At 45.3% G+C, this 21,792-nt stretch overlaps 1 protein-coding gene across 1 annotated transcript in view; it reads left to right on the top strand.

Annotated features, from left to right (window-relative positions):
* Window positions 1-21,792, top strand: part of LOC137380783 (adenylate cyclase type 1-like) — a 430,168-nt gene that overhangs the window by 243,128 nt on the left and 165,248 nt on the right. The window contains exon 7 of the mRNA XM_068053137.1: window positions 20,542-20,700. Coding sequence (XP_067909238.1) covers window positions 20,542-20,700 — 159 coding nt within the window. The remainder of the gene's footprint in view (window positions 1-20,541; window positions 20,701-21,792) is intronic.

Genomic DNA, 21,792 nt, shown 5'->3' with positions numbered 1-21,792 from the left:
TGAATTGTAACATATGTATCGCATGAGACTCACTCCCAGTGGCTGTATCTATGGTAACGACAATACACCCTTTGAATCGCAGTCTCCAAATGGCTGTTTATAAGGCAACAAAAATGCACCTTCCTATAACTGCTGAGGCTTGCTGGTTCTTAAAGGAATACTGATCCCTTGCAAGCCTTAAAGGCAAACGGCATATTCTGAAAAAAAAAACTACAGGACCATGACAATAGACTAACAAGTTTCAGCCAGATTATAATAACCTGGACATTATAAGGGTCCAGGAATCTCTCCTCAGTAATGTACCTCCCCACTAAAGAATGTAAAGAGATGGGTTCACCAGTTAGTGATACAGAAGTCTATGTGAGACAATACAATTTTGAAATTATATAAAAGTTTCTTAAAGAACTGAACATGCAATTCACAGTGGGTGAGATAGTTAAACGCAACATTAATAGTTCTAGGAAAAAACAGTACAATCTTGTTTATAGTAGAGAATCCAATTTTTAAATCTAAGTATTGTTACAGTAAAATATTTAAGATATCCATCAATTATTAAAGTAATATTAACCTTAAATCCCCGAGTAGAAGACTACAGAGTTTAGTGAGATACCTCTTAACATTTAAGAAGTTTTTAGATGAGCACTTGAAACGCCATAGCATACAAGGCTACAGGCCAAGTGCTGGAAAATGAGATTAGAATAGTTAGGTGCTTGATGGCCGGCATGGACACGATAGGCCGAAGGGCCTGTTTCTGTGCTGTATAACTCTATGACCTCTGTCCCAGTTAAGGGGAGAACTATCATCACCTCATCCCAATAACCATACCATTACCATGAGAGACGTTGGAGTGTGTCCAGTGAATCTAAAAATCTAATGTGTTTTCCAATAATTATACTTTTTCACATTGCATAACTTTTTTCCATATGGGGGTGCTACCTCTTCTACAAGTAAGTTTGACTCCGTTATTTCCCAATTAAGGCTGTATTACTGTTGATTTCTAAGTAAGATCCACGTTCTTTGATTTCTAAGAAAGATAAGCTGGTAGCAAGCTGCGAGCCTCTCATTATGGTCAATTTTTGATTAGTCTGTGTTTCAAGATTATAATCCAGTTTTTTGGGTTTGATCAGTTTTGTCAACAATTCAGTTGACTGTGGTTTATGGCTGTCCACATAAAATCATCTTTATCAACAAATACACTGTGGTAGCTTTCGTGACAGTTTGTAAAACTATGTTAACAATGTTTTACCATGTGGTAGTGATTGTGACATTAGGGAGTGAATCCTTCTTATCAGAAGCTGCCTCTATGTTCAAGATGAGGCAAGTCCTTCAACACAAAGGCATGTACAGAGGCATGTTCAAGAACTTTTTAGGAAGATGAATCCTTTTTTAAAGTTTTTTAATTCCTCATTCATAGGAAAATTATTCTTCTAACTTATAATCCTCATTATGACCAGATTCCTTTACAGAAGGTGTGGGTTTGAAAGATACTGTTGAAGAAATGGGCAGGCAAATAGCAGGTGAAATTTTATGCAGAAAAGTGATACTTTTTGTAAGGAAGAGTAAGAAGAGGCAATGTAAACTACATGGGACAATCTTAAAGGGTGTGCAGGAACAGAGACCTGGGGGTCAACAGATACAAATGTTTTAAGGTGCCAGCATAGGTAGCTTAAGGCTGTTAGAGAAAGCATATAGGATCTGTGGTTTTATAAATCACGAGTTAGGCCTCAGGTGGAATACTGGCCAAATCAGGGCACCATGTTTTAGATATAATGTCAAAGCCTTGCAGAGATTTATTAGAATGGTACAAGGAGCTGGATTTTGTGCAGGAGGCAGGGCACCTGGTGCAGACCGAAAAGTCGGGGGGAACACCGCCTCTGCATTTTTTTCAAACCCCTGGAGCGATCCTCTGGTCTTTTGGGGTCAAGGTTTAAGACACGATCTCACTCCATTTAAAGACTTTACCCGGACTGGGATTTCGCCTCCAAGACCTGCTGGCCAATCACTGGGCCGGCAGCTCAACAATATTGGCAGCACCACCAGGAGCAGTGATCACTGCTGGTACTGCAGAGATCTCGGACCCAGGCCCAGCACTGGAACCCCAGAGAAGCGGTAGGTGAGGCAGGAGTGGTGGGGGGCCAGTCCGAAAGACCCCAGCAAGAGGGTGGGCATTTTGTTCAAGGGGAGAGGGGGTGTCCCAGGAGGTACAGTTGTTCCCGGTGGGGGTCCTCTGTTGGCCATAAATTGCCCACAAAGGAGGGACCCCCCCCACAAGTCTGCAAGGTGGGCGCCTTGTTTTCCAAGGCATCATCCCCACATGGCGGGGAACCCCCACCACCCGCTGCTAAGAGCCCAGTGGTGGCGGGAAGAGGCTCTTATTTGGCGTCTGGCCGGGAAGGTCGTTATTGGCCTATCCTGCCTCCGGGGCAATCGGAACTAGGAATCCCGGCATCTTGTTCCGTAGCGGATGATTCTGCCCTGGTTCTCCGGCCCCACCCTGCCACGAAAACTGTCGTTGGGACGAGAACAGAATCCGATTCAAGGGATGAGAGACTTCAGTTATGTGAACAGACTAGAGAAGCAGGATTTGTTGTTCAAGCAAAGATACTAAGGGGAGATTTAATCGAGGTGTTCAGAATTATGAAGGTTTTGATAGAGTAAATAGGGAAAAAACTATTTCCACTGGTAAGAGGGTTGTTAACTACGGACATAGCTTTAAGGTAACTGGCAAAATAAACAGATGGGAGATGAGGAGAATTTTTATTTTTACACAGCATTTTGTTATGATCTTGAATGCCCTGTCTGAAAGGGTGGTGGAAACACATTCAATAGTAAATTTTAAAATGGAGTTACATAGTTACTACGGTAGTGAGATTGTTAATGTGAAAAATACAAGATATGAACCCTCAGACCAATTTAAAGAATTGCATGAAAAGATTTCACATTTTAAGACTTTTGTTCTAACAACTAAACTAAAAGAAATCCCCATTAACTAAATAGTACTTTGTAAGTAGTGATACCCCAAATTAGAGAGAAAGATATTTTCTTTACTTATTAAAATACTTGAAAACCTCACACCACACTTATATGTTAAACAGTCCTTTTTGATGGCAAAATCCTTTGTGGTTAAAAGTCCCAAGCTCCTCCCAGTAGCAATGGGTTGGATCTCCCATAACTCTTCAAAAATCAATGTCCCCTTCGCTCACTTCTCTGAACACTTCCGATCCAGATGTCCGTGAATAAGGCGAATCCTGGTGATCATGCTGGTCTTCTACATCTCCGCAAGCTTCAACTTTCAAACCAGGTTCAAGTCTTTGCAGCCTTTTACAGTATCAGGCTTCTAAGAGCAGGTGTTCCCCCCCGCTCTCTCTCGCTTTTAGCGGCCACCACTACTTGTCTTCCTTACAATCTGCTCTGAGGCTGCAACTACTGGTTTCCTTTCTTACAGCCTGTCTGCTTCAGAAAATCTATTAAATTTATCTGGACTCCAAAGTCAGTAGCTTATTGTCCTGTTCCAATATGCAAAGTCCAGAAGTCTGGTTTCATAGAGTCAGCCTGTATCTTCCATTGTTCCCAGGTGTTAACGGCCACTTGGTATATTTGCATCTTCATAATCACTGATCCCCTTATTCACGACCTGAAAGTCTGGGAGGGTGAAACCCATTGTTATTCAGGTGTTACCCCTGCAGTCTCCTTTTTTTCAAAATAAATCTTTGATTTGTCTTGTCCTTTAGCAGAGTAGATGTAAGGTCACTTGACCTTCCAGACTCCATCTTAAACCTTTAAAAATCACAATTTTTAAAACATAATCATCTTACAAAGTCCAGCATTCACAACAACATATACACCTGAAGGGGAAACAAAATTTCAGGACAATGGGTAAAGAGCATTGGACTGGGACAAATTTCACCACCCTTTTAAAGAGCTGGCACAGACAAAATGGGCCAAATAGATTTTTTCTGTAATAAAAGCAAAATACTGAGGCTTCTGGAAATCCAAAATAAAAACAGGAAGTGCTGGAAACACTCAGCAGGTGTGGCAGCATCCAGTGCCTGCCTTAAGCTTGGTTTTTCATGTTTGTGCGACTGGACAGAGCTGTTCATTATTCTGCCATTAACACTCTAGACTAGTGCTTTGTCTTTCACTGCAACTATTAACACTCCCTTTTACTTTGTCCCATGACAGCTTTGTTAATTAATCTCTCCTGCCCTCTACCCTATCGCACACCTTTCCTTTGTTTTCACCCCCCCCCCCCCACTCTGCCCCACTTAAAGCCTATTACATTTCTAACCTTTGCCAATTCTGATGAACGGTCACTGTCCTGAAACATTAACTCTGCTTCTCTCTCCACAGATGCTGCCTGACCTGCTGAATGTTTCCAGCATTTTCTGTTTTTATTTCAGATTTTTTCTGTGCTGTATGATTCTATGATTCTGTGATAAAAATGGAGGAGAGGGCAGGGAAATGGAATTATAATAGTAGAAGCAAGGTATGGTCGGCTTAATTCTGTTTTGTAGGGCAGGATTATTTTCCCCCGTGAGAGCGAGCATCGAGGCAGGCAGGCATGTAGATTCATGCTGCGGGTCAGTGTGCTGGTTTGATGGCTCCATCCCAGCCCCGAGCCAGTTTCCTAGAGGTGGGAATTGGGTGTAGGGGGAGCGGGGTTTGGTGGCGGTGGTAGAGCTACCCACCCGCTAGTGCCTGTTCGCCGCCAATTGAAGTGATTTCAAGGCCACTTAAGGCCTATTGGCAGAGGCTGACTGAATTTTTCTAGGCCCCGAGATGCACTGGGGACTTGGCCAGCTGCCTGCAGGCGGCCCCCTGCAACAGAATGGGGTGGGGTGGGGGGGCGGTTTGAGGGCCAGGCCAGCACACCAAGCAGGCTTTTAGCCCCCTCTGCTTCCCACATGCCTGGCCACAGCTGCGACCAGCAGCCAGCCTGTGGAGGGGCTCCCCCTCCACAGTGGTGGCCTGGCTGTTCAGTCTTTTTTTTATTTAAAATTTTAAAAAGTTGGAGAGAGGGTGCCGTCAATTTTGTGATGCTGGCAGGGCTCCCAGCACTGGGCTGAAAAGGCAGGAGGAATTCTGCTTCAGCCATTTTGAGCCCCGCACCGCCCCCAGACATGATTCTACCATACCCTCCCAATTAACAGCCTGGCACAGGGATCCCTCTCCCTTTAAAGTTGGAGATCCCTCCTCCAAGAGCTGCCAGCCAATCAGAGGGCCGGCAGCTCAGTAGTATGAGTGAGGCCAGTGGGATCGGTGGCCACTACTGGTACTGCACCAGGCCTCAGACCCAGGCACAGCACTAGAGTCCCGGACAACAGGTAAGTGAGGTGATGTGACGGGGCCAGTCAGGCAGGCCCCGGCAATGGGGGGGGCGGTGGGGGAGCTGGTGCACATTGGGTGACTTGTCTGCTGCCCCCCTCTCCACCCCACAAGCCAGGTCGTCTCGTTTACTGGGCGACCTCCCCGCATGGTGGACGCCTTCCGCCTAATGCCAGTGGTGGGAGGGAAGAGGCGGCGGGTAGGCCGTATTTGGCTTATCCTGCCACTGACAAAATTGCGATGCAACATGAAGGCAATGGGCCCTCCCCCCCCCACCCCCCTCCTCTGCCTCCCATCTAAATTCTACGGGCCCCCCACCCTGCGCCCCCATCTCCTAGCCTGTCTCCGGGGGCCCCATAAATTTCAGCCCTGTGTGTACTGTGCCAGAATAGTGAAATATAACCATTGTGTCTGGAAGCAGTTTATTGGGCTCTGGATATCTTGCAGCAGTATGGCTATAGCTCAGACTTGGCTTTATAAACAGATGTTGAAACAGGTTTAGAAAACTACTTATGCACTAGATTTAAAAACAGAAAATATGTGTCGTTATTTAAAGGTGAAAGACTAATTGCTTTACCCACAAGTATCCCATTAACTGGTGTGTGCTTTGTACTTTAGAATGAGGCACACTGTAGTAAAAGTCACAGTTAATGCAAAATATTGACTTAGCTTGAAAAGTACCAGTTTCCTTACTTGCATCAATTTGCTAGTTCCAGTCTTGTTGATGACTAACTACAGTGAATACATTCAAAACATAACATATTATGTCGCATAAATACAAATGACAGGAAGCGTATAAAATAATGTGAAAGTGGGGTGAACTAAGGAATAGAAAGTGAAAGGAATGAAATAACAGAGGAAATTGCTAATATGAGGAAATGTGCAGAACTATCATCATAGTAAAAGGACTGGCCTTATTTTTATGATCTTTATTGTTTTATATTTTTGCTTTTTTCAATGAATGCTTTCGAGATAGTTTCTTAGAGCAGCACGCTTTTTTCCCAAAGATATACTTTATTTATAAAAATTTGCAAAAATACATTACAAAACAGTTCAAAATTCACGTTTCAGAAAATACAATAGAAATCAGATTTCTTCGATACAGAAACATGAGGTGCCTCACAGTTCTTGCCATTCCATTTTATATGCAATGTACATTTGTATTACACAGCAAAAAACATTTTGGTGCATACAGCCCGAGGGGTTTTACATGGGTTTCAGTCCCTCGGTAGACTATGGCGGGAGGACCTTACACAGTGGTCTTTCCCCGTTGAGTCTTTGCAGCGGCAGCCCCAAGCTTTAGTGTGTCCCTCAGCACATAGTCCTAGACCTTGGAATGTGCCAGTCTGCAACACTCGGTCGTGGACAACTTTTTGCTGTGGAAGACCAGCAAGTTTCACACAGAGTGTGTCCTTCACCTAGTTAATGGTCCTCCAGCAACAGTTGGTGTTTATCTCGGTGTGCGTCCCTAGGAACAGCCCGTAGAGCACAGACACCTGTGTTAGAGTTGCTTGCGATGAAACTCGACAAAAACCACTACATCTCTTTACAGACCTGCTTTGCAAATGCACATTCCAGAAGGAGGTGGATGACAGTCTCTTCCCCACCACAGCCACCTTGAGGACAGTGTACAGAGGCCGTAAGAATCCTGGCGTGCAGGAAGGATCTGACGGGGAGGGCTCTTCTCACCACCGGCCAAGCTACGTCTTGCTGTTTGTTTGAAAGTTCTTCTACTGCCTGATGGATTTGTGGTCAAAGGTGTTTTTCTGCACAAACCTTTCCATGAAGGATAGGTGGTACGGCATGGTCCAACTGAATGGAGAGTTCCGCTGCGATGTGGCCAGACCCATCCTTCACAGCACAGAGGACAGATAGAACCTGAGCACATATTGACACTTGGTGTTTGCCTACTGGGGTTCTACGCACAGTTTAATGCAGCCGCACACATCAGGAAGAGAGAGACATTGGGTACGTTTTATCTCCCTTTATCCAGAGGTTTGAACATTGTGTCCCTCCAGACACGGTCCATTTTTGATCTACAGATAAAGATGGCTCGGGTGACCGCCACGGCGCAGGAGTGGGGTATACACCACATCCAATAACAACGTGAGCACCTCGCACCTGATGATCAGGTTCTTACCCACAATGGAGAGAGGACGCTGCTCCCACATGCTCAGTTTATGTTTTATCATGGCTAGATGCTCCTTCCAGTTTTGGGTGCATGTCCCGCCCCCTCTGAACCATATCCCCAGCACGTTCAGGTAGTCTGACCTGACGGTGAAGGGGACAAAGGATCGGTCAGCCCAGTTCCCAAAGAACATGGCCTCGCTCTTGCCACGATTTATTTTGGCTCCCGAGGCCTGTTCGAACTGGTCGCAGATGCACATCAGCCTGTGAACGGACAGCAGATCCGAACAGAAAACAGCGACGTCGTCCATGTACAGGGAGGCTTTAACCTGAGTGCCTCTACTGCCTGGGATTGTCACCCCTCTTATGCCCGCATCCTTCCTAATAGACTCAGCAAAAGGTTCGATACAGCAAACAAACAAGACAGGAGAGAGAGGACAGCCCTGACTGACTCCAGATTTGATCGGGAAACTTTCTGATTCCCACCCATTAATTGAGACTGCGCTACTGATGTTTGTGTAGAGCAGTTGGATCCAATTATGGATTCCCTCCTGAAACCCCATTTTGGAAAGCACGTCCATCTTGTAGGTATGCGATATCCTGTCAAAAGCCTTCTCCTGGTCCAAGCTGATGAGGCAGGTGTCCACCCTCCTCTCCTGCACATAGGTGATCGTATCCCTGAGTAGTGCGAGGCTATCAGAGATCTTCTTGCTGGATACAGTGCAGGTCTGATCAGGGTGAATCACCAACTACAGAGCAGACTTAACCCGACTGGCGATGACTTTCTACAGAATCTTGTAATCAACATTAAGCTCTGAGATGAACCACCGATTTCTGATATCCACCCTCTCCCCCTTCTGCTTGTAGATGAGGGTGATGATGCCTTTCATCATGGATTCTGACATGCTACCAGCCAGAAGCATACTCTTGTACACTTCCAACAGGCCTGGGCCTATCCAGTCTCACAGAGTTGAATACAACTCAACTGGCAAGCCGTCGCTTCCGGGAATTTTAATCATCTCGAAGGACCTGATGGTCTTTGTCAGCTCATCCAGAGTTAGCGATTTGTCCAGACTCTCCTGCAGGGATCTGTGCTGGGGCCTCAACGTTTTACAATTTATATAAATGACTTAGATGAGGCGAGCAATGGCATGTTAGATAAATTTGCATATGACACAAAGATAGGTAGGAAAGTGCTTTGTAAAGAGGACATAGGGAGGTTGCAGACTGATATAGATAGGTTGAGTGAGTGGGTGAAAATCTGGCAGATAGAGTATAATGTGGCAAAATGTGAAGTTTTTCCATGTGGCAGGAAGAATAAAAAAACAGACTATTACTTAAAATGGAGAAGGACAGCAGAATTCCGAGGTGCAGAAGGATCTAGGTGTTCCAGTGCATGAGTCATAAAAAGTTAGGTATAGCAAGTAAGAAAGAAAGATAATAGAATGCTATCCTTTATTATGAGAAGAATTGAAAATAAAAGTAAGGATGTTATGCTTCATATATACAGGGAATTGGTGAGACCACATCTTAAATACGGTGTGCAGTTTTGGTCTCCTTATTTAAGGAAGGCTGTAGATGCATTGGAGTCAGTTCTGAGGAGGTTTACTAGATTGATACCTGGAATGAGTGGGTTGTCTTATAAAGAAAGGTTGGACAGACTGGGTTTGTTTTCACCGGAGTTGAGAAAAGTGAGGGGAGACTTGATTGAAGTATATAAGATCCTGAACGGTCTTGACAAGGTGGATGTGGAAAGGATGCTTCTTCTTGTGGGTGAGTCCGGAACTAGGAGGAACTATTTGAAAATTAGGGGTCACCATTTTAGGACAGAGACGAGGAGAAATTTTTTCTCTCAGAGGGTTGTGTGACTTTGGAACTCTCTGCCTCAGAAGGTGGTGGAGGCGGAGTCATTGAATATTTTTAAGGCGGAGGTAGATAGATTCTTGTTAGGCAAGGGAATCAAAGGTTATTGGGGTAGATGGGAGTATGGAATTCGAGACACAAACAGATGAGCCATGATCTTATTGAATGGCAGAGCAGGCTAGAGGGACCTACTTCTGCTCCTAATTCGTATGTTCGTATGTAAAGAGGTCAGAATACCACTGAAATGATATCATTGCAACTCTACAGTTTTCCCTCCTTCTCCCTCACTCCTGGGGCTGGTTTTAAGGAGCACCCGATGTCGGGATCCTGGCTAGGGGGGGGCATGACGATGGAACTGGATGAGGCCCGCCATGGACCTCGACGCTGTCAGGGCCCAGACCGATCCTCCTGGTGGCGGCAAGGCACCGTGGTGGCCTCCCCACCACTGGGCAACGGGACCACAATTTGAAAATTTAAATCAATTTAATTAATTAATTTAAAGATACCTAGGTTCCTCTTGATGTCCCGCTGCGATCTTCAGCTCAGCAGCCGGCACTCCCACACCTTTGCATCCCTGTCCGGGGAAACAAGGTGCAACACTGGTGAGCAGGGGGGAGAAGGTAAGTTTATCAGTGCGAGGGCGGGGTGGGGGTAACAGGGTCAAATAAACGTCATGGGTGGAGAGGATGATGGAAAGGGTTGCAGTTTAAAGTTTGTGCAGTTTGGGGGGGGGGGCGCGGAAGGTCAGTGGGTAAAAGTATGTGTTTTGGGGGGGAGGCAAATGCTTAATTTTATTGTTCTTGGGGGGGGGGGGTGGAACAGGGGCAAAAGAAATGTATTTATTTAATTTAATTCAATCTATCTTTAAATATTTAAATAAGCTGGTAGGGCTGACAGCTCTGTAAAAATGGCATCAGTGCCTGAGCACAGGCAGCTGACGCCATTGCCGGGGACGGACAGTCCACCCCCTCCACATGATCGGGGCACCCCAGCTTTTTAAATGAGCTGTTGCACTTGAGATTGCGGCGGCTCTTTGGCTTGCAGCCCATATGGGCGGGCCGCCATTTTTGAAATGAGCTTATAAAATTCAGCCCCTGATAACACTAGATGTCAGTGCCCTAACAAACAGAGCTGTTTAGCTGGACAGGCAAAGGAAGTCTTACTAGTGGACTGTGCTGGTAAACATTGGACTTATAGTAGTTCTTGTGCCTTAGCTCATTCCAATCTGCATCTAAGGCCTTTAGGCTTAGTTAAGTGTTGTGTATCTCTATGGGGAGAAAATGTATACTTTGTGTTGGGCAAGCAGAAACTCAAATGGATTTCTCAGAAGATTGGCACACAGAAACTCAACTTAACTGATTTCTCAGAAGATTGGCACACAGAAACTCAACTGATTTCTCAGAAGTTTGGTTAGGCAACTATTAAGCATGATGATGATGATGATGTGTTTCTAAGTGAGTCAGACATCTGGCTGATCAAAACAGGAAGTCACCAAACTATCTCTAGAAAATTGTTTATTATTGATTTACTAAAACCTACACAATATAAAGAAAAGAACAAAGATTGTATAACAAAATAATTGATTAGTTCAGTACAGTATATGTACTTGTATAATTTTCTTATGCCTGTAAGATAGATATTCCCTGTATCCTTCAAAAATTAAGAATGTTCACAACATCATTACCTTGTTTATCTGTAGGTTGTTTTCATTAAATTGAAATTATTGCCTGAAATGTGCCTCATGGTGTGCACTTTTAATGATCATTACTAAATACAGTTTTAAACGATCTACCAAATGTCACAAGTAGACTTCCGTGAAATGTCATTAGAAGAGAATATCCATTACTGCCCCTCAGAATGGGAATTGCTTACTGACATTTATTCCAGTAATGAGTTGAGTTCTTTAAAATCCTTACCATTCTAGTGATAATGGTAGTGTTAATAGCTTCTAATCCAAACCCTAACATCCTGTCCCTAACACCCTGAACCAAAACCCTAACCCTTCATCTGAAATGTTGGGCTTGTTTTTCAGGCCCTGCTGGGGTCGGGAGTGGAGGTGGCAGCGAGGTTGGTGGAGGGTAGCATACCAGTTCCCCAGCTCCATTCAACCCCTGGGCCCTTTTTGCAGAGGAGAGATGTGGGGTGCTAGCAGGGTAACCAGCCTGCAGATGGTGGATGCCAACTCTGCTCATTAAGAACCTATTGATGCCAATTAAAAGAGGCTGATTGGAATTTTTCAATTGGCCTCCAGGTTCTCACAGGCAGCGAGGGCCAATTTAGCTGCCTGGAGGCGGCTTCCCAGCGGCAAGCCGGGGGCCAGCTCTCCAGGCAGGCCTAAAGGCCCTCCCTGCCTTCCTAGGTGCTGCAGCAACCACAGACCACCTTGCAGACAGGTTCCCCACACAACAGTGGTGGCCTGGCTGCAAAACCCATTCCTAAGTTTAAATTTTTAAAAAGTTGGAGACAGGGTGCCTCCATTTTGAATCAGCCTCTCCCTTACTTACCCTCGATTGTAGGCTGCTGCTCCTTTCAAATGGAAGGCCTCTAATTGACCCTCCAACTTTGAGAGCCTTTCTGCCATCCATAAATGGACAGCAAGCCCACCCTCTAGCCATTAATTGGCTGCCCTGGAGAAAATCACAAAGAGTGACTGTTTCCCACCCAGTGTGGGCTGTTAACCCACTGTGCTGCATTTTACATTCGGCAGCGGACATATGCAATATTCAGTGCAGCAGCTCAATTAAATGGCTGGGGCAGACTGTCCACCCTGATGACATGGAGGGGGTGGGCTGTCCATCCCCGGCAATGGTGTCAGCAGCCTTTGCGCAGGCACTGACGCCATTTGTAAAGGGCTTCGAGCCCTTCAATTTAAATTTTTAAAGGTAAATGCAATAAAAAATTTAGATCCATTTAAATTACCCCTCTTCCATCTCCCCAGTATCCATAAAATTAATTACTTGACCTCTCCTCCACAAAACACTTCCCCTGCCCACCTGACCATCACCCTGCAAAGTTCATAAACTTTAATCTGTACCTCTTCCCACCATCCCCTACACCAATGAAATGACTCTGACACTGCTCCCCGTCCCCGCACAAAAAACTTACCTGCTCCCCCCCCTCCCCACCAGTGTTCCGCCTCGGATCCCCAGACGGGGATCCGAAGGCGTGGGAGTGCTAGCTGCTGGCACCAATATTGCTCCAGGACGGACTGGGAGCGCAACAGTCATTAATTCAGGTATTTAAATTATTTTACATATGTAAATTGAGCTCCTGTCGCCAAGTGGCGGGGGGGGTGCCACTATGAGGCATGCTGCCACCAGCAATATGAAGCTGGGCCTTCCTGGCATCGAGGTTCATGGCAGGCCTCTCCTGGAGGCATTGTCGGCCCCCCCCACCTCCGTCAGGACCTCAGACATCAGGGGGCCTGTAAAATTCAGTCCACTATTTCAGCTTGACGATGGAGTTCAGAAGCTGACAGGGAAAATCCTGCCCATTAACGCTGATTTTCTCTTCACAGATGCTGCCTGATCTGCTGAGCATTTCCAGCATTTTCTGTTTTTATTTCAGATTTCCAGTATCCTCAGTATTTTGCTTTTGCATCAATGTAATGGATGTTAGGAACATTGGAACATAGGAGCAGGAATAGGCCATTCAGTCCATTGAGCCTGCTCCGCCATTCAATATGATCATGACTGATCATCCACTTCAACGCCTTTTTCCCACACTATTCCCATATCCCTTTTTGTCATTCATATTTAGAAATCTGTCAGTCTCTGCTTTAAACATACTCAATAACTGAGCTTCCACAGCCCTCTGGGGTAGAGAATTCCAAAAATTCGCAACACTCTGAGTAAAGAAATTTGCCTCATCTCAGTCTTAAGTGGCTTCCCCCTTATTTTGAAATTGTGTCCCCTGGTTCTAGACTCCCCAACCAGGGGAAACATCTTACTTACATCTACCCTGTGTATCCCTTTAATATTTTGTAGGTTTCAGTGAGATCACATCTCAGTCTTTGAAACTCTAGAGAATACACACCCAGTTTCCCTAATCTCTCATCATAGGACAGTCCCGCCATCCTGGGAACAAGTCTGGTGAACCTTCGTTGCACTCCCTCCATGGCAATAATATCCTTCCTAAGGTAAGGGGATCAAAACTACACACAGTACTCCAGGTGCAGTCTAACCAAGGTTCTATGCAATTGAAGCAAGACTTTGCTACTCCTGTACTCAAATCCTCTTGCAATAAAGGCTAACATACCATTAGGCTTCCTAATTGCTTGGTACACCTGCATGCTGACTTTCACTGATTTGTTGACGAGGACACCCAGGTCCCTTTGTACATCTACACTTGCAAACCCTGGGCATTCTGTGCGATACTGATGTCTTGGGCCAGATTTTCTAATCAAATCCCATTGAACATAATGGACATCCCTGATGGTTCTCTGTATTTTCTTTTTGCATTTTTTCTATTATATTAAATGCATTTATTTGGCAGAGGATATACATTGAGCTCCTACTAGAAATAAAACTGTAGCTCGAGCTAAACAAATCTAAGTATGGAAGAAGGGTAATTGTATTGTCTTTGTGATTTGGTTTACCACTGTTCTGTGTATGTGAATGTACTGTCATTACAATAATACAGGAGGAAGTGTTCTGTGTGGTGTGGCAGACTACAGAGACTCAGTGAGGGTCTGTCAATGCACCGGTCAGGTTATTTATATCAGTCTGCGAGCTAAGGATGAGGCAGAAACACTGGGCTGTATGGATTTAGGCCATATTTGACTTAATTCAGACCATTTTATAAGAATCTGTCCCTTTAACAAAATGATTGTGTGTTTACACAAAAAGGTAATATTTCACTGTCTTTTTATATGGAATATCCAAAATTTATTTTGGTCATTGGTTGTTCTTTGGTAATCTTGCCAAGATGCTTCGAGGGATCTTCTTGTAGAATTACATTATTTTTGCATGATATTTTTCTCCTGTTAGCATTTTATCTCAGTCCTACTTACTATAAGAGATTCTAGAATATTACAGTACAAGGGAGTACTGTGTACAGTGAATGCAAATTTTAGATTACATTTAAAATGAGATTTCTGATTATACAATGGCCTTGGTCCTTAGGCCATTGTGCTAACATCAACATGATCTCACTATTTTGGTGGGATCTTATTTTGGATCTTGTCAGGTGCATTAGATAAGGAGAGTATAGTTGGAAAAATTATTTTACTAATCTAGAGAAGTTTATGATGACTGTTGAGTACAAGAATTTTCTTTACTTTTAAACATTTTAAGAGCCCGACGCCAAAATAGACGTCGAGCACAAAAGTTGGCAGCACGCACACATGGGCCCACATCGCGGAACCACCACGATTGCAAACGCATCATTCCTGCCCTTTTCCACCCCGGAATACCTCCTGTTAAAATTTGACCATTCCCCCACCAAAGTTCGGACCCTCCCATCACTCCCCGACCAATCCGAAGCATTTTAAACCTGCTCCCCCACCTATCCCCACACCGAACAGAGAAAATCACCTGATCCCCCCCTACCCACTGGAGTGGAGCCTCGATTCCCCGAACGGGAATTTGAAGGCACGGCATTGCCGGCCGCTGGAATGAAGATACCAACCTGCTGGCAGACTCACTGCAGCCTGCATATTCATTAGAGGTGAGTAGCTATTTACTTATTTTATTGTGGGTCCCCGAGGCCTCGCCGCCGCCAAGAACAGTACGGGACCTGCCGGCGTCGGGGTTGGTGGTGGGCCTCCTTCGTTCCTATCTTCATTTAAAATCCAACCCATGGAGTTAAATATACACCCAGCTTTCATTTGCTGATACAACTTGCCTTCAGAGTCAAATTTCATAATGGAAAGCAAACAAAACTACCAAACACAATAAAATACAAAAAAGGAAATAATGGACTGAATCTTGCTGGAAAAATAAAGTTAATTACATCATTAATTCAGAAAAATGTTCAGCAAATTCAGGGGATTAATAGATACTCCATGAGTTGCAAATCTCCATAATTTGCTGGGCAATGTACACTGCTCCACTGTTAGCATCTCAGCCTTAGCCTTCCCATTATTTGCTGGATTTGCATATTAATTGTCCATTAAACGGTGGAGCAGTAGGTTCGGGCTGGAACAGTGCAAGTACCTTTTTAATGATGTGATAATTGTTAGTGTATTGCCATCAACCAAGAGCGACGTCTCAATTCATTCCATCTTTGCTGCCTCCGGAGAATACTTGGCATCAGGTGGCAGGACCGTATTTCCAACACAGAAGTCCTTGAGGCGGCCAACATCCCCAGCTTATACACCCTACCGAGTCAGCGGCGCTTGAGATGGCTTGGCCATGTGAGCCGCATGGAAGATGGCAGGATCCCCAAAGACACATTGTACAGCGAGCTCGCCACTGGTATCAGACCCACCGGCCGTCCATGTCTCTGCTTTAAAGACGTCTGCAAACGCGACATGAAGTCCTGTGACATTGATCACAAGTCGTGGGAGTCAGTTGCCAGCATTCGCCAGAGCTGGCGGGCAGCCATAAAGGCGGGGCTTAAGTGTGGCGAGTCGAAGAGACTTAGCAGTTGGCAGGAAAAAAGACAGAGGCGCAAGGCGAGAGCCCCCAACTGTGTAACAGCCCCGATAAACAAATTTTTCTGCAGCACCTGTGGAAGAGCCTGTCACTCAAGAATTGGCCTTTGTAGCCACTCCAGGCGCTGCTCCACACACCACTGACCACCTCCAGGCACTTACCCATTGTCTCTCAAGATAAGGAGGCCAAAGAAGATTGCCATCAACCTCTCTGGCTCCAAAAGTGAACAATTTAAGCTGTTCAATTTAATTTCTACATGAAGTAAATTATTGCTACAAGTTTTAAAAAATGTTGAATTTTACATTTTTTAAATGTTTTCTTACTTTTTCATTCTGCCTCTTTTTTCTCTCGATCTTAATCCAATCTTCCTTTTCTTCTCTTTATTTTCTTTCTATACCTGATATGACATCGAGTTCAACCAGCCTAATTCACACTCCTTCATTGTGTTATGGCCGCAGGGTGAGGGGTATGGGTGGTTCCCACTGTTCAACTCCCACCAGAGCACAGCAAGTGTTTTTGTCAGGCTGCGTTGGCTTACAGCACAACCACTAGGTGGCACAGTACTGGCGCATGCACAAATGCAGCCTCATCCACAGAAACATCAATGTATCCGACGTCTCAGGCAACTGCCAGTAATAAAAATGGTGCTGCTCAATTCATCACAAAGAACTAATTAAACTCAAATCCCCTCAATTACTGCGATTGCTGTCTCCATCCCACTCCCAACAGTACCCTGCTCCCTCCTGCCATTGTGCTTCTATTCATCACTCGCTCACGTGCCTGTCTACTCATTGCTTGAACATCGCCTTACCGCTGCCTTCCCTCAACCACTCGCTCCTGGCCTCGCTGTTGCATTCCCTCAGCCACTCACTTATGGCCTCGCCACTTCCTCCCCACCTTGGCCCCTTGCTCTGCGCTTCCCCTCTCTTCCCCCCACCTTAGCCGCTCACTCCCTGCCTTGCCGCTGCCTTCCCTCAGCTACTCGTTCCTGCCTTCGCCGCATCCCACACTTGGCCAATCGCTCCCCGCTTCGCCGCTTCGACCACTCGCTCCATGCCTTGCCGTTTCGGCCGCTTGTTGCCTGCTCCCCCACTCACCCCAGCTGCTTGCTCCTGGCCTCGCTGCTTCCCCCTCAGCTGCAGACTCTTTGCCTCGCCGCTGCCTTCCTTCAGCCACTCGCTTCCCCCAACCTTGGCCGCTCGCTCCCCGCTCCCTCACTCCCCACCCACCCCAGCCGCTCTTTCCAGGCCACGCCAATTCCCCCCTCTCGGCCACTCCTTCCCGCATTGCCCCATTACCCCTCGGCTGCTCGTTCCCCGCCTTGCCACTTCGGCAGCTCATTCCCGGCCCCCTACCCCACCCTCATCACTTCTTCAGGTGGTGCAGCAGGGAGCAATCGGACAGGGGGGAAAAGCAGAGTGAGCCGGACCAAGTGGCTTTGGGGGGGATGTGACGAGGGCAGGAGCGAGTGGCCGAGGGGGGGAAGTGGCGAGGGAGGGGGCGCGTGGCTTGAGGGGGTGAAGTGGCGAGGGCAGGAGCGGGTGGCTGGGGGGGGGTGGGGAAGTGGTGAGGGCTGAAGGAGGTGGCTGAGGGAAGGCAGCGGGAAATTGAAAGCAGCGATTGAAGCGGGGATGGCGAGAGACAGCGGGGTACTGTTCACAGGAATGGAGGCAGCGATCGCGGCTATTGAGGGGTGGGGATATCAAAGCGTGATGACCTCAGCGTGCATGCGCGCATTCATACAGGCAGGCTGGCAAATGTTCGCACGCACTGATGACGTCCAAGATCACTCTGTGCATGATCTGTGTTGTCAGGATCACTATGATTTTTCTCTTTGGGTTTTAATCCTTTGTGTTTTATTTGTCAAATAAACAGACAGTGACAGGTTTTCTTGTAGGTTTAATACAGAAGATTAATTATTTATCAATTAATAATGCCTTATCCTGAAATTGTCACAATTGCACCCACTCATGCATTCACTTCTGCGCATGCACGCATACACACAAGAAAAGACAGATAGAGAGGAAAAGAGGTAAGTGGTTTGAAGTGAGGTAGGATTTTGGGGTTCACGGTGAACCTGTTGAAATCTCTCTGAGGTCAAGTTCTCTTTAATTGCAGGCCTCAGGAGTTTGTAGATTTCTCTGTTGGTGGAAAGTTCAGTTTGAAGACAGTGTCTCACTTCCAGTTCATTGATGCACAAGTTGAAATGTAGAATTCACAGCAGGGTGCCTTCCTTTCATTTTGTTGGATTTTCTACCAGCTCTCAGCTGGACAAGACAATAATGCTTTTTCCTGGTTCTCCAGCTCTCTCTCTCTCCAGAGAGCTACTTTTAAGGTCAAAATAGTTTCAGACCTTTGCCACTGTTGGGATACAGAGATTTTCCACCTTGTCGTAACTGACAATGGTCCAGACTGTGGCTACTTCACACTTTCTTTGTTTCAGAAGAAGCCTTTCAATTCAAAAATGTCTCTTGATGGGTTTACAATGGGTACAACTGACACCTCTTAGCTTGGAATGTATTTTTTTGTTTGAACCAGACAATAGACAGTTTTGTTACAGTCAGTTGAGGACAGGTCAAAGGGCTCCCCTCTTCCCCCCCCCCCCCCCCCCCCTTGTTTGACCACAATAGGTTTAATTTTTTTTTAAAGTGGATGTACTAGTCAATTCAGTAGGTATTTGATTGGTTCTTGTTATAATCATGGCAAGAAAGTAATCGGACAGGTATTCTTGAGTTATACGAAAAAAGAGGTTGACTATATTGTACTTAAACCAAACTATGTAAAATAATAAACTACGCTCCAACTTTCACACACACATACACACACTAGTGGTTTACACACACACAAATAGGTGACAGAGTGGGGAAAGGTAGTTTGGTTGAGTTAGAGTCCATAGGAAAAAGGGGGAAACAGTTTGTGGAGTTTGGTTATTCGGCTGGCTCCGAGCTGAATTCGGTGATCCTGAGGCTTTTAGTTTGAAGCGATCGATGACTGAGTCAATGGGTCGCTTGCAGAGAGCAACGCAGCTGATTTCCTCCAAGGGGGTTTCTGATTGTAACTGAAGTATGCAGAGGTAGTCAGTCAGCAGGCAGGGTTTGAAGCTTGCAAACTGGAATGGAGAGAGAGAGAGAGAGAAGGGCCCACCACTTGGGTCTGCACATGTCAGAGTCCAGATTCTTCTCCTTGCTGCTGCAGAGAAACATCAGCTTAATACCACAGATGGGTGGAGGGGGGAGGGGGTAATGGGGGCTTGTCATATGACAGTCACCCAGTGATTCAAGGATGGTAGTTAGCAGTGTATTTCTTCTTGCTAAAAACAATGGGCAGTTCCCTTAAACTTCCTGGTTCTTGGTTCTTGCTGGGATGAGCAGCCCTTTCGTCTCCACCTCACAGGCCTTGCAATGTATGATACAATGTTGCAAATTAGCTGGCCATCTTAAGCTGCTGGCAAAGTCATCTCTTACCTATTCCTTTTTAAATGTCTTTGAAAAAACAGATCTCCAGTCAGTGGATTAAAGAAAATTATTATTCAACAAAGCACATTGGTGTGATAGTTTGAATATACAAAACCAGGTCTTTTGAGGTTTTTTTCAGGTCTTTAGCCTGCTCCAATGTTCCAGTGAACATCAACGCAAGCTCGAGGAGCAGCACTTGATCTTTTGATTAGGCACTTTACAGCCTTGCGGACTGAACATTTAGTTCAGCAACTTCAGAACATGACTGGCCTTTTTTTATTATTTTATTTTTTAACCACGTGCCTACTTTTCATAAAAGCAAAATACTACAGATACTGGAAATCTGAAACAAAAACAAAAAGTACTTTCTATCACAGTATTTCTATCACTTTTTGTTTTTGTGCCTGCTTTTCATGTAGTCAGAGCTGCTCATTATTCTGCTATTAACAGTCTCTCTGGACTAATGCTTTGTCTTTCACCACAAACATTAACACACGCTTAGTCTTTGTCTCAGGACAGCTTTGTTATGTAATCTCTCCTGCCCTATCAAACAGAACTCATGATGAAAGGTCACAGACCTGAAACATTAACTCTGTTTCTCTCTCCACAGATGCTGCCAGACCTGCTGAGTATTACCAGTACTTTCTGTTTTTATTTTGGATTTTCAAATGAATGTTGATGGGCCTACTTCGAGCCATTTTTTCTGTTTGTTTACTTCCTTTGCTGCCCACTTATTACTATACTGCTTTGTCCTGCAAAAATAGAAACACAATAGGAATCTCAAGTGTCAGAAATACTGTAATTGACCAGCAGTAAGTAAAGAATGAGTCATGAACAAATAAAGACAATGCCTAATGTTCACACGTCTCAAAAAGGAACAGCACTTCTCCACTAAGACGCCTATCTATTCAGTTGGTTCTGAATTGACAGCAAACTCATCCACCTTAAACAATAGTTCCATTGACACATAGTCCTAGATTCATATCCTCAATTCTCTACTGGGGAGCCACGAAGATGTTGAGTTACAGACCCAGCTGGTTTATTAATCTCATTTGAATCAAGGAGTTCATGTGCTTATCATTCTCTGTCCCATCAATGTAGGAATTCACAGATCTGTAAATAATGTATTGGCACCAAATAATTAATAATCTTAAAATATGACCTTACTGTTTTAGGTCTGTAGCTGAAGCTACTGAAGTTGATCTCAACATGCGTGTGGGTCTACATACAGGGAGAGTGCTGTGTGGGGTCCTAGGTCTCCGCAAGTGGCAGTATGATGTGTGGTCCAATGATGTTACTCTAGCAAATGTAATGGAAGCTGGTGGCCTACCTGGGTAAGTGACATTTTCATTGACAACTTAGACAAAGAAACTGTAAATCGCTATTGGGTGAGTACTAGCTGACAGGTTAATGGCAAGATTATTTAGATAAATATTCAGTGGGATTCTTATGAAGCTGCTAAACATTTTCATGTTGCTTAATAATAGTCTGTAATTACTGTTAGGATTTTTATCCAATCTGTAATCAATGGAGAAAGCTCTGTATTTGAAATGTGCCTTTCATGTCATTCCATTCAGCTGTCTTCAGCTTTCTTTTTTCTTTCTTTTTCTTCTCACTTTTTCCATTGTTCTATTTTGTTCACTTCCTTTCTGATAGTTTTAGAAGCAAGTTGAAATTAGAATGCAGAGAGCACTATGGGGGAAGGTTTCCTTTATGAAATGAAATTAAAGGACTGCTTTATGATTTTTCGAAATGTGGTGTGAAGCAGAAACATTTTTTCCTTTGCACTCTTAGCAGAGCGGCAGAGGATACCACCAGAGGGCTGAATTTTATTCTCCCGCCTCCGGAAAAAAAATGGTTGCCCGCATATGCGGGCTGCACACCGCCATGCTGCCGCAATCTGGCGCGTGGCGGCTCATTAAAAATGCAGGGTGGCCCGCCCCGCCAATCATGTGGTGGGGACGGGCTCTGCGATGCCAGCAACGCCGTCAGTTGCCTCTGTGCAGCCTCTGGGACTATTTTTAATGGGCTGCCAAACCTGCACAGTTGAACCCCATACTCTTCAATACACTGAAAATTAATTTCTGACCTGCCACTCCCCCAAACACAATGAAAATAAATGGATGCCCCATTCCCCCAAGCTCAAAACACTTACATTGTTGATTTGACCTTTCCCCCCAACAACTGTACAAAATGCAGAGGTCATCCCTTCCCCCTCCCCCTACACTGGAAATGCAGAGTTGACCACGTTCCCCCCCCCACCCCCCACCTTCACTAGTAATCCTAAATTCCCCCCTTCCCCACCTCCGTGGTGCCAGCTTTCCCTGGACAGGAAAGTGAAGGTGTGTGAGTGCTGTCTGTCGCACTGAAGATCGCGGACAGCCGGAAAGATAGCGCTGAAAGGTATGTAAACGTATGCCTATCCT

This window comes from Heterodontus francisci, chromosome 2 (genome assembly GCF_036365525.1).
Source record: "Heterodontus francisci isolate sHetFra1 chromosome 2, sHetFra1.hap1, whole genome shotgun sequence".
NCBI lineage: Eukaryota > Metazoa > Chordata > Chondrichthyes > Heterodontiformes > Heterodontidae > Heterodontus > Heterodontus francisci.
Note: the sequence above shows the minus strand (reverse complement) of the source record. Positions and strands in the feature narration are given on the sequence as shown.